Source organism: Scomber japonicus, chromosome 5, assembly GCF_027409825.1.
Source record: "Scomber japonicus isolate fScoJap1 chromosome 5, fScoJap1.pri, whole genome shotgun sequence".
In the NCBI taxonomy this organism is placed as follows: domain Eukaryota; kingdom Metazoa; phylum Chordata; class Actinopteri; order Scombriformes; family Scombridae; genus Scomber; species Scomber japonicus.
Genome location: NC_070582.1, coordinates 20738223 through 20755904, shown reverse-complemented (window position 1 = coordinate 20755904; position 17682 = coordinate 20738223). Strand labels below are relative to the sequence as shown.

General features: G+C 41.6%; 1 protein-coding gene across 1 annotated transcript; it reads left to right on the top strand.

Moving 5' to 3' along the window:
- The first annotated feature begins 260 nt into the window (after window positions 1-260).
- On the top strand, window positions 261-17530 carry LOC128358883 (ELKS/Rab6-interacting/CAST family member 1-like). Its single transcript, XM_053319277.1, has 20 exons — window positions 261-408; window positions 1730-2511; window positions 2645-2833; window positions 5487-5778; window positions 6147-6274; window positions 6408-6482; window positions 6559-6714; window positions 6848-7015; window positions 7181-7348; window positions 7489-7626; window positions 7788-7928; window positions 8308-8448; window positions 8579-8772; window positions 10253-10388; window positions 10526-10657; window positions 11583-11743; window positions 11946-12093; window positions 13050-13145; window positions 14198-14383; window positions 15611-17530. The coding sequence occupies exons 2-20, from the start codon at window positions 1972-1974 to the stop codon at window positions 15746-15748; spliced, it is 3327 nt and encodes a 1108-aa protein (XP_053175252.1). The 5' UTR covers window positions 261-408; window positions 1730-1971; the 3' UTR covers window positions 15749-17530.
- The last annotated feature ends 152 nt before the right edge of the window (window positions 17531-17682 follow it).

Below are 17682 nucleotides of genomic sequence, written 5' to 3'. Positions count from 1 at the left end.
TACTGGTGCTTGCTTTCCGAAAAGAATGTTCAAATACGTATGAGTTTAAACACAACTTTTACTTTTCCCATCATATATATTGAACACAGTGTATCGTTTTTTGGTCAAAGCGTTGGTATTTTTGTTGCTTTCTGCCGTCTACATTGTCTACCACCATGAGCTCGTGACCGCGCGTTTAAAATTCAAGCGTGGCGAGGATTAAGACTGTAGTGAGCGCGCACAGGAGGCTTGACGTCACTGAGGCGCCCTGGCTCTCCTGAGCCGCTGGTACTGCTGGCAAAAAGATGGGAAAATCAGATACACATCTATCGTGTAATTAACATAAAATGACCGTTTTTGACGCTGCTCTCAATTTGCCATAGGATTGGGGACTGGCCCCGATTTGAACTCCACTGGAGGACGAGAAAGGTAGTTTGTTTGGAGAGATTTTTTACCAATGGCTATTGTGTTAGCGAGAAAAAAATAGAGGTTCTACTTGACCACATAAATTGGATGGACTAGCCTCCATATGTCACTGCGAGCTAACATTAAACGTATGTGTATTTTATTTAGGCTGTATGTTTGTTTTTTAATGAGGCGCGGTAAACCTCTGAAATGAAGAAAATCCGTGTCTTACAATGGAAGCCGTTCAGTAGAGTAGGAGGAAAATGGATATGGTTTGATATGGGTGTCTCCAAAGCAGACCCTGTAACGTTACGGTGTCGGTGAGATTGTGCAAATGCTGTAATTGTGGTTTAACGTTGTCACATTTAGACAGTTGACGTATCTTATTACGATATCTAGGCAGTCATGAATTTGACAGGCGTTTTATTTCTGTCTGTATTCAGTTTTACAAGCAGGGAGGGTTTTTTTTCCTTACAACGTCCACCATGGACAATCCCCTTTTCCCTCCCTTGCTAGTTTTAATCCACAGCGTCAGCACATTAGAAGAAAAAATGATTAAAACATTCAAGATTTAGGCCCTGTTTCTATTATACGAACCAAATAACACACTTCTCAACGCAAATAACAAGTTTGGGGTACACATGAAGGTAGAAATGTCAGCCTTTACTGTTAGCCGGTGTGTTAACGTTAGCTGCTAGCCAGGCCACGCAGACTGTCCAATTTAAATGGCTGTGGTGGAAATAGGGTTAGTTAGGGTTATTCAGTGAAAAACAAACACAATATTAAACGGAGCAGATAGATACATGTCCGTGCACAAAAGCTCACCAGAGCCTGTTTATAATTTATAGTCACATTGATAGACGAGGAAGAGTTATGACTTACCAGCAGTTTAACACCGCATTCAACCTCACCTTTTGTTAAGGATAAACCTTAAAGCAGTGGCTGACAAACTTTTACACATTTCTGCCCTGTAGGTATGATAATTGGTCATTTAATAAGGACTTTGTGCTTAAGGAGCCCCAGCTGAGAAGAATTTTGTTCTTAGACATGGTCTTTTACAGTTACATAACTGTCTGTTTTGCAGACAGGATTCCAGTGAAACCTGTGCAGAAAAGCATTTTCTTACTCACTGTCATTGTGCTCAGTATTAATTAATGAGTCAGAGAACTCCCATTTTGCTGGAGATGGACTGGAAGCTTGTACATGACACCCAGTAATCTCAGACTTTGTTACAAACCACCGTCTTTATACACTACTCTGTCAACTCTGTGTACATTCACTTCATATGCTACCACTCTGCATACCGTACTGAAATATATTGGGAAATACTGTGTTTTCTTTACAGATTGGTTTCATATTTGCTACACTGGATGTAACGTCACCTGTTGGAAGAGGAAAGTCACTCACTGAAAGCGGAAAGTCAGATCTTTTTTTGTCATGAACATTGTGTCCTCTGTCGCCAGTTGAAGCAGGCTCACCGCCACGTATCCACAGAATTGGTCAAAGTCACAACCACAAAATCAGCAAGACTATATACTCACCAGCCTACAGTTCTGCTGTGAGCTTGATTCTTCTATTTATCAGAAGATGTATGGTAGCGCCCGCTCTGTTGGCAGAGGGGATGCCAACCATAGTGGAGGAAAGGATGGAGGAGGTACAGGTAATCAGGGCCGTTCCCCTCGCCTTCCCCGCTCTCCTCGTATGGGACACCGCCGCACCAACAGCACTGGAGGTAGTGGAGGGGGTCCTGGAGGACCTGGAGGCAAGACGCTTTCCATGGAGAACATCCAGTCCCTCAATGCTGCGTATGCCACCTCAGGACCAATGTACCTGAGTGACAATGAGGTTGCCATGGCAGGCGACCACATTACCAAAAGTGGTGGGACAGTAACAACCATGGGGAGACAGCGGGTGACATATGGGTCAAGGGGCAGCAGCAGTGGAGTAGTGGCTGCCAGCACTCCAAATATTTCCACCTCAGTGCCTGCCAATGCTATGCTGCCAGCAGGCATGATGGGAGGTGATTCTCTGGCTTTTGGGGACCACCACATGGCCTCCACGGTACCCCATTCTCTAAGGCAGGCCAGAGACAACACCATACTTGACCTGCAGGCCCAACTCAAAGAGGTAGTTTTCTTGTTTTTATTTACAGTCGGCCAATATTACCTAACTGAGATGTGGAATTTTTAATTAACAGTACATGCAAGGTTTGACAGACCACATGTATTTATGTGCTGCTCCTTTCATCTTGATTTCTTAGGTTCTGCGTGAAAATGAGATGCTGCGGCGAGAAGTGGAGGTTAAAGAGAGTAAGCTCAGTTCCTCCATGAATTCCATAAAGACCTTTTGGAGCCCAGAGTTAAAAAAGGAGCGAGCTCTTCGGAAAGACGAGGTTTCTAAGATTACTGTGTGGAAGGAACAATATCGTGTGATTCAAGATGAAGTACAGGTGAGTGTTCCCCCGTGGTTGTTTAAACAGATACTTTTGTTTGACTTCTTTTGAAAATTCCTGTTTTTGATCTTTTTGTTGTGATTTTGAATAGTATCATCAATTTCCATTGGTCAAACATGTTGGATAAATGCATTTGCCTCCAGTGTGTCCGCTTTAGTAGACGTGTGTTTCTCTCTCTGCATAGGATAGAGGCAGATTTTTGAACATCTAGTTAATCCTCTTATATGCAGCTATATGCTCATGCTTAATAGATGAAAGAGGGTGTAAGTCTAATGGCTGCATTAGCATCTCTATATGCTTTAGAAATTGATGGATGTGGTAAAGAGGATAAAAATGTGGGGAAGGTGCAATTTTTATAAAAGCTGGGTGTATGTGTAGCAGTTTAACCACAGCAGAAAAACACAAAACCAACATAAGAATGTTGTCACAGCTAGAAAGAAAGAAGCTGATGTGAAAAGCACTTTTTATGTAGTGATTTAGTCACTCAAGAATATTAAACCAAATTTTCTCTTTTGGTTCATCAGATGTTTTGTACACATTTGGTACCTTGAGAAGAAATTATTAGAAACCAGATAAATACATGTTATACACAATCTAGAATAAAAATACAAGTATAAAGTCCAAAGAGCAGTTAAGAGAAAATACTGAAATATGAGCTATATCTGTGACTTTGTGTTGGCTGCTTTGGTTCCTTTTTTAATTTCCAATTGTAAGTATTATCAAGTTCCTTGTTTAAATGACAAAAACTAGTATTTAGTACTAGTTTTCTAGTATTCTGTTTATTTAAAAAACAGAGCTGAACAGGCTTCCATTTTAAGCGACATGAGTAACACGTGTACATACTGTACACACACATTTATGTACTTAACAATAGTGACTTAATAAATATAGCTTTAAGTTCTATTTTAAAACTTACAATCTGCTGTGGGAGTTGTTCCAATTAAGTTTCATTAATGAAGAAAAATTGTCTTTGTTTCACTGTGATTCTTAATGGATGGGCAGATCTGTATAATTTGCTGTTTTCACTCCTGCTGAGTCACAGAAGCACACTGTGGACTAATTCCAGTAATGCCCAACTAGTGCAGGGCTAATCAGTGGGTGCTGTAATTTAAAGATGTCCGCTTTCATATGTCAGCCTCCACCTCCCACGCCGGCACACATGCAACGGAAAGCACGGAGACACACACACACACACACACAGTCATTTGGCTAATTACGGTCTCTGTTAAACTGCATGCCCCCATTGAACGGAGCTCCAACTGACTGTGCATACGTTTGCATTAGTATGTTTGTATCTCCTTGTGTATATTCTCTAATCTGTGTGCTTCCATCATTTTAATGTGTATCTGCACTTGCTGTGCTGATTTGCGTGCCAGCCACAGTGTTTCCAAAATCCCCACTGCATGGCATGTGTCCCTGTCATCCTCTGTGATAAGTGACTGTTATTACCTCAGCTGAAATAGTGGGAAATAGCTGTCATCTTGCTCTTCTCATTTAATAATAATTTTTTTTTTAAAAGGTCAGATACTTATCTAATAATCATTAGATATTTCTCACTAAATACTCCTTGCCATACGAATAATATACTACATTTATGTTAGGATGTTGTGAAATGTCAGTGATGCTTCATCAACTGGTATGCAGTAGTAGTATTAGTGCAGTAGACAGGAGATTTGAATAAAAGAAAAAGAAGTTTGTATCATACACTGAGCTTTTTAAAAAAACATTTTGACTTTTATACAGCCTGTTCAGTGCTGTGCTGTGTGTGGTGCAAAGGTTTGGTTGTGTGTGCACACAGTAATGAGTTGTGAGTAAGTGAATGTTTAGATCAGTATAGTTAGTGCATCACACCTCTCATGTTTTCTGCTCTCTTAAACTGACTGTGATCTCTCCTCGGGCAGAAAGAGTGAGAATATGGGGGTTGAGGAAAGGAGAGTGTGTGTGTGTGTGTGTGTGTGGAGGGTGGAGGGTGGATCGGTGTAGTCACAGCAGTGAGTCAGCCTTAGTCACGGGGTGGAGAGGCTGATAGAAAAGGAGGGTTAGTAAGAGGAGAGGTGAGAGTATTGGAGGGAAGAGATGGGGAGAGAGCAAGCAAGGTAGATGAACAGCGTGTGGGGACGGGGATGGTGTGCACCGATGAAGGAGAGAATGACAAAGGAAGAAAAGGAGGGGGCTGGAGGAGGAGGACAGGGAGAAGCGAAGGCAGACACTGACTTGTCTCTTTGTTCCCTCATCTGAAAACGCTCATAGCTGGTTCAGACCAGAGTGTAACACAGCCTTGTGTTACAGCTCTGCCAAGTGTCCGTGGCGTCAGATGCCACAAACAATGCAATACTATACTGGGCTGATTGTGTTTCACCACTTGTATTTCTCTGGGCATGAAATGAAACACTGTCCACAACACATGACTGTTGGGGTGAATCTATCAGAGTATTGACACATTTTCGGTCATGATTAGAGGCTGATTTTTAACTGACTACCACAATATTCTGTCAGAATCAATTCCCATTAAGTTGAGTTGGTCACAGTCCCATGCCATTCAAATAATCAATAATTTTCCTTCACCTAGCCTAATATGAATTGTTTTGTACTAAAATCCAGTAGAACAGATGAAAAGTAATAAACACATGAATGTTGTATCTGTCCCCAGCATCTCCAGATGACGGTGCAGGCCCTCCAGGATGAACTGAGGATCCAGAGGGACCTGAACCAGCTGCTCCAGCAAGACCCTGCCAGCCAAGGCAGGGACCTGGCCCTGACCTCTGAACCTACGGAGGAGAACTACCGGCGGCTACAGGCTGAGCATGAGAGGCAGGCCAAAGAGCTATTCCTCCTAAGGAAGACCCTGGAAGAGATGGAGCTGAGAATTGACACACAGAAGCAAACCCTGGGAGCCAGAGACGAGTCCATCAAGAAACTTTTAGAGATGCTGCAGAGCAAAGGTAGGTTTGGGCTCCAGGAGATCAGCACGTCACCAAGTCTCACTAGTTAATAGCTATTTCAAATCTTTATTATGGTGGGTTTGGGTCTCAGTCTATCACAGTCAGACATGGTGGTTGGTGGTGGTCTCTGTTTTTGCTTCATATTGTGTGTGCAGTTTGGAGTCGCGTACATTTGCATATCCCTCCCTGCTGAACAGATTAGCTTGTGTCTGATGCATAAAACTAACTCTGCAAGCTCCAAGCGATTTTTACCGGCATGGCTGATGATGCTCATGTAGGCTGTTGTGAAGACGGAATCTGTTTCACTACAACAACATTTAAGTCTTTTGAACTACTTCACCAAGTTGTCATAATGTTTGCTGTTTCAGGGCCATCTGCTAAAGCATCAGAGGAGGACCAGGAGCGCACCAGGAGACTGGCTGATGCAGAGATGCACCGACATCACCTTGAGAGTTTACTGGACCAGAGAGACAGAGAGATTACAGCACTAAGAGAGGTAATGTCCAGCTCAGTCATGGACATTAACATTAATTTTGGGTGGTCTAGTTATGTTTTTGCTCATTTTTGCCTGATCTGAAACTGCATATATTCTATACTGTCAACATAATCCTCCTTATCTGACCCAGCAGGAGCTGCACCGTCGATATGAGGGAACCCCAGAGTCCACCAAAACTAAGGCTTTACAGACTGTCATTGACATGAAGGTAGTTGAATAGAGATGTGTGCGGTGTGTAAGTTCACATCATGCTACGTGTGTTAACCACTCTTCATCCACCCCAGGATGCAAAAATCAATTCAATGGAGCGGGGCCTGAGGGACATGGAGGAGGAGCTGCTAATGATGAAATCCAATGGACTTCTGAGTTGTGAGGAGCGTCAGGAGGAGATGAAGCAGATGGAAGTCTACCGCAGCCACACCAAGTTCATGAAAAATAAGGTCAGAGACAACAAGATGGGGTTTAGTTTGACTGAGCTGCTGAAGTTGTTTGAAATTATCTAACAAGCCAGGGGGTAAACTCAGATTTCTCATGAACATATATCGCTCTCCCACCCCCCTCCTTTGTTTTCAGATGGAGCAGGTGAAGCACGACCTCTCCAGGAAGGACTCTGAGCTTCTTGGTTTGCAGACCAAGCTGGAGACGCTGACCAACCAGTTCTCAGACAGCAAGCAACACATTGAAGTCCTCAAGGAGTCCCTCACTGCCAAGGAGCAGAGAGCTGCCATCTTGCAGACAGAGGTACAGCATAAACACCTTTGCCCAGAGGATTTTGGAATATGTTTATAGCAAACACCCTGGTGCAGTGTTGTGCTACAGTTTTCTATGTATGGTTTTAAACTTTAAAAAGACAGAACACAGTTAAAGTCTATGATTACTAGAAATTCTCTACTGTTCCCTGGCCAGGTGGATGCCTTGCGCCTGCGCTTGGAAGAGAAGGAGACGACTCTGAATAAGAAGAGCAAGCAGATACAAGAAATGTCAGAAGAGAAGGGAACACTCAATGGGGAGATCCACGACCTCAAGGACATGCTTGAGGTTAAAGAGCGCAAGGTTAATGTGCTACAGAAGAAGGTGATTTGGAATAAGTTCGGTTTCAAAGAACTTGTCTTGAATTTGTTGTGTGAAATGACTGCAATGATGCATCCAATTGTGTGCTGTGTGTTTGATGGCCATGCTGACTGAGGGTGGGTGGGCTTGTATTCACTCTGCAGATTGAGAATCTGCAGGAGCAGCTGAGGGACAAGGAGAAGCAGATGAGCAGCCTGAAGGAGAGAGTGAAGTCCTTGCAGGCAGACACTTCCAACACTGACACCGCTCTAACCACACTGGAGGAGTCTCTTGCAGAAAAGGTTAGTGTCTGCACAAACTTAAGTCAATGGTGCACTAGAAAATTAGAATTTGTATTTATTTCTGTGCGTGTTCATTTTTAGCTATGTATGTACGGTGGTCGTGGTGGTATGTATTGTTATTTCTGTCAGCGTGTGTCATTGATTCCTCTACCTCCTCCTAGGAGCGCATCATTGAGCGTCTAAAGGAGCAGCGAGACAGAGACGACCGGGAAAAGACAGAAGAGCTTGACTGCACCAAAAAGGAACTAAAAGAGTTTAAGGAAAGACTGAGCTTACTGCAGGGAGACCTGTCAGACAGAGAGGTGAGAGAAAAAAAAGCTCACACAAAGACAGACAAACGCTTGTTTACTGTGATTCTATAAATACAACGAAACTTTACTGTCAAAAAATGAACGTCATGTTTTTTCCATTAGTCTTACTTTGCGATGAGTCGTGGATGCCTGTATTAGATCGAATGCATTTTCAGTCTCTTCTGTTCCGTGGTCTTAGTTTGATAAACTTTATATTATATTTGTGTGTGTGTGTGTGTGTGTGTGTGTGTGTGTGTGTGTGTGTGTGTGTGTGTGTGTGTGTGTGTGTGTGTGTGTGTGTGTGTGTGTGTGTGTGTGTGTGTGTGTGTGTGTGTGTGTGTGTGTGTGTGTGTGTGTGTGTGTGTGTGTGTGTGTGTGTGTGTGTGCACAGACGTCTCTGTTAGACCTGAAGGAGCATGCATCATCCCTGGCCTCCTCAGGGCTGAAGAAGGACTCCAAACTCAAGAGTCTGGAGATCGCTTTAGAGCAAAAGAAGGAGGAGAGCCTGAAATTGGAGAACCAACTGAAGAGAGTAAGATCATTGAATTAAAAAAATGAGATTTATCTTTTATCCACTTTTGAATTTTTACTGTCCTGATCCCTTTGTGCTAACATTAAAGTGAAAACGGCTGTATCCTAATCAGCATCTTAACCTCTGTTAGGCTCAAAATGCAACTCTTGAGGCTCAGGCCAACACTGAGCTGGCCGAGCGTATTAAGAGCCTGGAGCAGGAAGTGGCCCGCCACAAAGAGGATTCTGGGAAGGCCCAGGCTGAAGTGGACCGCTTGCTAGAGATCCTTCGGGAAATGGAAAATGAGAAGAATGACAAGGACAAAAAGATCAATGAGCTTGAGAGGTGGGTGGAAACATGTTGCGGATGTGTGTTCACATGCATGCTCATAAATGCTTTAGAGGTCAGGACAAAGTCTTTTTGATAAATCTTTTTTTATTTTTGATGAATGTTCAAGGGACACCTCTACATCCTTTAAAGTAATGAAAGACGTGGACAGTGATTGCTTGGCATATTTAAGCTTTGCTGTTTTCATTGTACAGTAGTGAATTTATCTTTGTCCTTGGTTTCATGGTTACTGGTCTGTGACATTGTTCAAAATGTACAGGCTTCGTTGTTTGTGTAACAGAGGTTTTTCCAGGCTGTTCCTTGTATTACTTTCTGTTATCTGTTTCCATGCCTGTCAGCTCGGACTTGTGACCGTTGTGCCTCTTAAATGATGCAAATTTTCCACTGATGACGACAGGCCACTCTGGAGACTGTTGCCCACAGCACATTAAATAGTGGATTTCTGTGTTATTTGGCCAGCTGCCATTTGGCATATTGGCGGCATTGCTTTGAAACCTTATGTGGTGAATGGTATGAGCCGACCTGCTTTAATCATGCTACAGTTTGCAGCAGTGTCAAGTCCTTTTTCGTGTAGTGTGTGTGTGTGGTGAAAAATGTGACCTTGTTGTATCAGACACTGTGTTAACTAGAGCTGATATGTTTGAGGTCCATCCCTTTCCTCTCTTTTTCTTCATATTTATTCATCTTCCTGGTCTGAGTCTATTTTTCTCTTTACTTCTTTCTTGTCTTTACAACGGGAATCTCTCACCCCACCAGTTTGACCTCCAGGTTAGTGCTTTCTCTTTTTCTCTCCTTTCCCTCCCCAAATCCAGCATCTTTTTCTCACCATCTTCACACATTTTTCTCCATTTACGTTTCTTTAAAAGTTTCCACCTTTTGCCTCTCCTTTGTATTTGAAGCCACAGCCATCACCCTCTCCTGACACTGAATGCTTTCTATTTCCTTGGACCCCTGTTGACACACCTTTTTCCTCTTTCACCCTCTATATTTCTGAGTTAAATTTGAGGCTAAAATCTTGCCAATAGTCTGTACTGTTATAATTGTCATTTTTGTGTGCTGGTACTGTACATTTAATTTTGAAATGTATTTCATCTGCTGCCTCTCTTTGAGGCAATGATCAGTTAGCTACATTCAGAACTATGAACTTTCTATATGTTAAGTGGCTATATGTGAGCCATCAAGCACATATCAAATATAAAGTGACTATATTTGGAGCCACAACTATATTTGCACAAGACCTTTAATTTCCACCTAGATTGGCCATCTGTGTCATGCACATGAAAAATCAATGTGTGAAAATTGTGTGCTATATTAGAATATGCTTGCTGTTCACTTGAGAAGCCATTGTTCATAGATCTGAGTAAAATGTGCTTTCACTCATCAGTTGAAATAAGACCTAAAAACATGACCAGTACATAAACTGTACAAAAAAAAAATACTTTTAACTCTTCCCATGTATCCCATGGTGTCCCTGCAGGCAAATGAAGGACCAGTCGAAGAAGGTAGCATCTCTGAAGCACAAGGAGCAGGTGGAAAAAAGCAGGAATGCTCGACTCATGGATGAGGCCAGAAAGAGGGAGGACAACTTGTCTGAGAACTCTCAGCAAGTAAAGGTAAGGCGTGTGTGTGTGTGTGTGTGTGGCTCTCCCTCCATTAACCCTACAGAAACATTCACATTTGGCAGCATTGCCTTACTGTCACAATTCATAACAAACTATAAGTCATCTAATTCCAACTCCTTGTTCTGTAGGACACCCTGCGTCTGAAGTCTGAGCGCATAGAGGAGCTGGAGGAGGCCCTGCGAGAGAGTGTTCAAATCACTGCTGAGCGAGAGATGGTGCTGGCACAGGAGGAGGCTGCCAGGACACTCCAGGAGAAACAGGTACATCCTCAAAAACACACCGGCATGACAAGGCAATAATAACAAGCCACAGGATTGCATCTTACAGTTGGTAGAAGAAAACAAACGCCTTCATATACAGTACTGAGATTCTCTCTCCCTCACCTTTTTATGCCATTGTGGTGTTTCTCATCCTTTCCTCACTTCCCTCCTCTGCTCTGGCCTCCTCGTCTTCCTCAGTTCTTTTATCTTTGCTTGTCGTTTTCTCTTGTTTTCTCTCCGCTACACACCGCCTCTCAGAAGCACTCACTCAAACCAATGCATGAGTCCAACCTCGCCCACTTACAGTGGTCTAAGGTATGAGCCCAGTATGTCTGACCTCCATCAGTGAGCAACAACACTCACAGGGGTGGACACAATAACAGCAACACCTCAAAATGCATGCAATGCTATAAAACAGCCCTGCAATAAAAATGGTTTTGTGGGGCTAGTTCGATTTTGGCAGATTGCATTATTTTGGACGGTGTTGCTCTTGTTTCCAGCTCATGTCATTTTAATCTTATTTTGTTTACCTGCTGTTTGCTAATAAAATACAACTATTTATTTGGATCACATATAACGTATTCAATAATATTGATAATTTGGTGATAAATTATTCAGTCTCATTCAGTCAATTGTTATTAAAACAATGGCACTCTGTTGCCTTTTTCAAGTAAATGACAGGTAAATAAAACTTAGTGCTGTAGTTTAATAGTATATTTAGCTCTGATGTGTGTTATCATTGACCCCTACTCCTTCCCAGCAGCCCATGTATATATTATAATTCTGCTGCCCCTGCCTCTCATTAGAGCAGTTATCAAAAAAGTATTTTCCTGGAAAAAAAGGCCTGTACTTTTTACGGATTTATTTGGATCTATTGTACTGTATTCATAATTAACGTGTGTTTTGTGTGTGTGTGTCCGTCCAGATGGAGGAGCTGCTGGGTGCCATGGAGAAGGTGAAGCAGGAGCTGGAGTCTATGAGGGCCAAGCTGGCCTCCACCCAGCAGTCTCTGTGTGAGAAAGAGGCACACCTCACAACACTGAGGGCTGAACGCAGGAAACACCTGGAGGAGGTGCTGGAGATGAAGTAAGACACATACACACACATACACGCAACACAGTAGGGTGTAGGAGACTGTATTATTGATCAATACCTGTATCTCATAAAATGTCATCCAATTCTGGCCCTCGCCAGCTGGCAGGATGATTTTTCACTATGAATAATAAATGATAATTGAGCTCTTTACTTATGTGGTTAAATGCCATCTCATTTCATTCTCACCTAATAGGCAGGAGGCGCTGTTGGCTGCCATCAGTGAGAAAGATGCTAACATTGCCCTTCTGGAGTTGTCGTCCTCCAAGAAGAAGAAGACCCAGGACGAGGTGGCTCTGCTGAAGCGGGAGAAGGACAGACTGGTGCAACAGCTCAAGCAGCAGGTGAGGAGACAGCTTCTGCTTTTAGAATACATGATTTAGACTTTTCAATAGTTCAAGGAGGCTCAACATGACCACACACATTCATGTTATGTCCATTTGTCTGTCATACATGTTTCCCACACAGAAGATAACTGTCCAACTTAACAGAAATTTGGCTCAGTGTGACTTTCCACTAATTGGTAGTTGTGTAACCACCGAACATATTGTGCTTTTTAAATGCCAACTCCCAGTAAAATATGTCTTTTTCTTTTGTCTCAGTGGGGGGTAAAATTTCTACAAACAGTATTTGAAGTCCTTGGATGTAGACTGTTTCCCTAATTACCACAATACATTCTCTCTGTAACCACGAGCCAGTCAAATAAAAGTAAAACAATGGCTTCTTATCAAACAGCTTCCTGACTGGCTGTCTGTATGCTGGCTTTATACAAAGTTTTTAGACTTATGTAATCTTTTTCTCCTAAATATTGTAATCCTTGTGGCGGTGTTTAGCTCAGTGGGTAGAGCATCCACCTCATGTGTTGAGGCTACAGTCCTCACTACAGGCGACCCCGGTTCGAATCTCGCGCCGAGCGGTCCTATCCTGTGTGTCAGTGCCCCCCTCTCTGCCTCCCATTTCCTGTGTCTCTCTCTCTCTACTAACCTGTACATTAAAGGCCAAAAGCCCCAAAAAATATATTTGAAAAAAACAATTGTAATCCTTGTTTTTATTAATTCTAAATCAGGTAGATTATATGTATAGAAAGAGAGCTAAAGTATGGTACAACCAAAACTACTAATCACTTACAATAACTATGTACCTGCTTACATTTGAAGCAACAACGGTTAGGCTTACATAAATCTCTAAACAGTCCGTATTAATTGATGCAGTATGATTGATTCTTAGCAGTACTAGGGTCTCACTCCTCTGCTTAATGTCACAGACGTGGTTTTTAATTCTCTCCATATTATATTCGCAGACTCAGAATCGAATGAAACTGATGGCAGACAACTACGAGGATGACCATCTGAAGACTGCCCCTGACCAGACAAATCACAAACCCTCTCCAGATCAGGTAGCTTATCTGACCACCAATCAGTCATGTTTCCATTGCATCTTCAACAGCATTTCTGTGAGTGACTGATTTAACAAGATAAAGTTGTTTTGTTTTGAGGCAGGTTGAACTGATACTGGTTTAAAATGAAGTTTAACCACATTTGATGGTTTAAAGTTTTCTTCTCTCTCTAACTGTATATACACTAACCAAATGTTCCTTTCTAATGCTGCGATTGGCTTACCTTGTGGCTAACAGGATGATGAGGAGGGTATTTGGGCATAGCCTACCTTTTTGCCCTCCCCCTCTCTCTCTGCCATTTTGTTCAGAAGGGTGAGCACGTATGAAAAGCTTACACCTGTCTTTCTTCATCAGTGCGCCGTGGCATGTTTACTCGTCTTCCATTCATCCGTGGTTTTCTTTCTGTCACCTCATTCCTCTCTTCATAATGTTGATGGTTATTGTTGTGTAAGAGCAGTTTTCACCAATCATCCCGTGTTACGACTCTGTTCATTTATCGCTTTTTAGTGACTTCTGGGACAGGGATCAGTGGAGTGTGTGTTTTTGTGTGTGTGTGTGTTTGTGTGTGTTTGCATACACAAGCTAAGAGGGTGAGATGATCCTGGCTCAGTCTCATCGCATCAAACAAAAGTATCTTAGCTTTGCATGCCACTGCTCTCACACTAATGATTTTGCATTGGATAACAGTTTTAAGTAAGTTGCTTTGTAAGACACTTTGTTGAGCTGCACATACATAAATAACAATGCATACATGCATGTTAATGTATGTGGGTTCAAATTGTGAGATGATGTTGTGTTCAGAAGAATGCATGCCCATGATGGTGCCTTGTTTTTTTTTTTTTTAGTTTGGTGAAATTGTGTTTTCATGCTGGTGGTGTCCTGTGCGTACTTCAAACAGCAGCATGCATTTCCTTCATCATCTTGCGTGTCAACAGAAAAATAACATATTTTCTTACCCTGTCCCGCAATGTTTCTCTGTCCCTTACTACCCTCTCTTATCCTAAACATCCTCTTCCTCTCTTCCACACTACTTCTCCCTGCCACCCCTGCAGATGATACCCCCTCTTCTAGCCCTGTCCCAGAACCGTAGTAAGCTCAAGCTCTACATCGCCCACCTGACGGACCTCTGCCATGACCGGGACCCCAGCATCCTCAGCCAGCTCACGCCACCCTCTCACTACCACCACAGCGACCCCGAAGACTGGGAGGAGGAGCTCCAGAAGATGAGTGTTGAACAGGTAGCGGAGGAACTTTGCATTTATCATTTCTACAATGCAAGAGCTACATATTGATCCACACCCTGAAAAAGACCCATTTATGATTAGTAGAGCATAACTCATTGGTAAAAGATAAAAATTTTGTTTGGTTCTTAATTAATACAGTTGTTTTATGAAAGGCAGATTTATTTGAACAAAACCTTTTTAAAGTGCAGGCATCTCAAAGTGGTTCATATTGGAAAAGAAATGCATTAGAACATCATTTAAAGTACCAGTTTGTGGATTTAGTGGCATCTAGTGGTGAGGTTGCAGATTGCAACCAGCTTAATAACTCTCCCCTTCACCTTCCCCTTTCAAGCATGTAGAAAAGCCTACAGTGGCCACAAAAGTAGCAAAAAATCTGAAACATGATGGCCCACTTTATATGTAGATATAAAGGGCTCATTCTAAGGTAACATAAACACAACTATTTTTATTTTCAGGTGATTCTACGCTGATCAAAGTGCACTTATGAATATTGTATTCACTTTCTGCCAAGTCTTCTACTGGATGCTACTAAATCTTAAACACTGGGCCTTTTTAAAAACAGTCAAGAGGAAAATAAAATACAAATGGAGTGAAAATAATAGAAAAATACACTTCCATTTCTGTAAAATGCCTCAACTCTAATAAAGGAAATAAAATTAAACAAAGGCACAGGAAAACAAAATGTTTTTGACATTTTAATTTGGGTGAAGTATTTTACTCATAATTACAAATGTTGCTTATTTACACAATCCTAAAACGGCAACAAAAATACAGTTTTCTTCTTTATTAATACAAGAACTTATGAAGAATACACAAGCCCCTCAGTATGCCACTTCTTTTCCACCAAACTCCTGTTTGCTTGATTAAATCTGTAATAGCATAGTTAAAATGTTAACTTAGATTTATATGTCAGGTTTTATCTGTTTATTAAAAGAAGTGAAAATAAATGTCTGCCAAATGGGTGATGGCACAGTCCTTTGGTATACAATAACTTCATGGATGGTGAATGAATAAGGTTGAATGTAAATGCAATAATATATATTTTTTTTTAATAAAATGCCCTTTACTATTGTAAAATTGACACTCCAATGTGTTTCAAACTTAAAAAGAAAATGTTTTTATACAATAGATGTTAACATTCTTAAATAATTCTAGTTTTTAGTGGTGGTTTGACTTAAACTTTGTTAAAAAGAACCTAATCCAGGCTTTTATTCCCTCTAGTTGGAGCGGGAGCTGGAGGTGTGTGAGAAGGAGAGTGGAGAGCTGCAGGAATACGCCAACTCTGTTCTCCAGCAGATTGCAGACTACTGCCCAGACATCCTGGAGCAGGTTGTAAATGCCCTGGAGGAGTCATGCTGACAACTCTGACCTCAGTAACAACCTGGCTGAACCCTGGTATGTCTCATGTAACCTGTAGCTGAGCCCAGGCGCCCCTACCTCCATCCTACGTGGCTCCTGGAAGGAAACAAGACAGCTGGGGCATTATCTTACTCCCCCTGAGCACTACTCCCTCATCTCCCCTCGTCCAACCCTGGAACAAACTTTCATGACCCCTGAGTGCTTTCCTGTCTCATTTGTTTCTCTAATGTCAGGCCTGCGAAATCGAATTGGGGATCTTCACAAAGTCTGATAATGAGGTCTGCTCATTCATGACATGTCTGATGGTGATGCGAGTGAGTCACAATAAGATAATAATTAATGTTAAGTACACATAATCATGTTAGGCAGGAAACAGCATAATTTGAGTTGGTGGAAGGTTTAAAGTTTACACTTTTTGAATTTCTGAACGCAAATTTTAATTTTGCTTGTATCACCCTTCGAAAAAAGTATTATTGCACACCACAGGTGCTTTGGGAGACAAGGGAAATAAGATAAAAAAGAAGCAAACTTCTGCACAAAGTGTTGGACTTAATGCCAACCTTCCTCTCCCTAGATGGCTTCATTCACAGCAGTAATCACTAGATCAAGCACAGTTATCTCACATACTACTATCTCACAAAATGTTCAAGTCAAAAGGGTTACGTTTATTTCTCATATGAGGCAGGAAAGCACTTTTTGTCTTGGATGACCAGGGAGCTGCTACATCCAGAGGGGAGCAGAGAGGAGCCTTACTCAGAAGGTAAATCATGGAGCTATGTAGATGCTTGCTGTGTATTTTAGTAAGTAAGTTCCCTAAGTGGTGGATTGGAACCGAGTCATCGATCATCCGAACACTTAGGAGATACAACTTTTTAACCAAATAAAATGCAGCATGTTCTCCAAATGTTTCCTCTCCCAGCTAGCAGCTGTGGATCAGTCTTTGTAGGCAGGATTAGGTTGTAGGTACGTTGTTTTTTTACTGCACAGTCTGTGGCTGGGTCAGTGGCATGAGAGGGGGATCAAGGCCTGACCTTTGACACGGATCAAAGGTCAGCTTTTAGTTGCTCAATATGTTCTCAAATCCGAATGAGAGAGAGGAGAGGAAGAAAAAAAAAAAAAGCTTTTATCCTTGGTGACGTGTTAATTTTTATATGGTTTTGCACACAACGTCCACTTATGAGGTATGCAATGTTTCTTTTGAGAACATTCTAGTGGCCTTGGAGCATGCACAGATCAGTACTGGACCTAATGCAGGGATATTTACTCCTCTGTAATATTGGTGCTAAGGCATGATGTAAGAATTTTCGATCGGATCCACTGATCATTCAGTCTCATCCAAAGTTTCTATAGATGTTACTTAAAGCCCACCTGATCTTTAGTTTGACTGAATCACTGAAGAATACAAGCGATGCCCCTTTTCTTGTATTTTTCAGATCACTTACAAATGCAAGTGATGCCTCCTTTTATTGTATTTTTTGAAATCTTCAGGGCTGAGGTTTTTAATTACTAAGTGCATCTACATTTACAGGAAATGAAAGTCACTTTTCAGCAGATTTTGACTTTTTAGATCAGTTTGTAAATAACGTGATATTTAACACGTGCAGTGACTGAATAAAGGTAATTAAGTGGAAGGTGTTGTGCATTCTTTAAAAAAAAAAATCTGAAAAGTTAAAAGCAGTGCAGTTGTCTTGTGTCTAATTTTGTCTTCGAGACAAAATGTGTGTATGTGTGACAGTACTGCCATAACTTGGAAAGTCATGTTCTATATATACATATATATATCTATATCTATATGTATATGTATATGTATATATATATATATGTATATGTATGTGTGTATATATATGTGTGTGTATATATATACATATATATATGTACATATATGTTTACTGTATGGATATGCATTGAATGTTTGCACAGAATCTTGAAGAGCG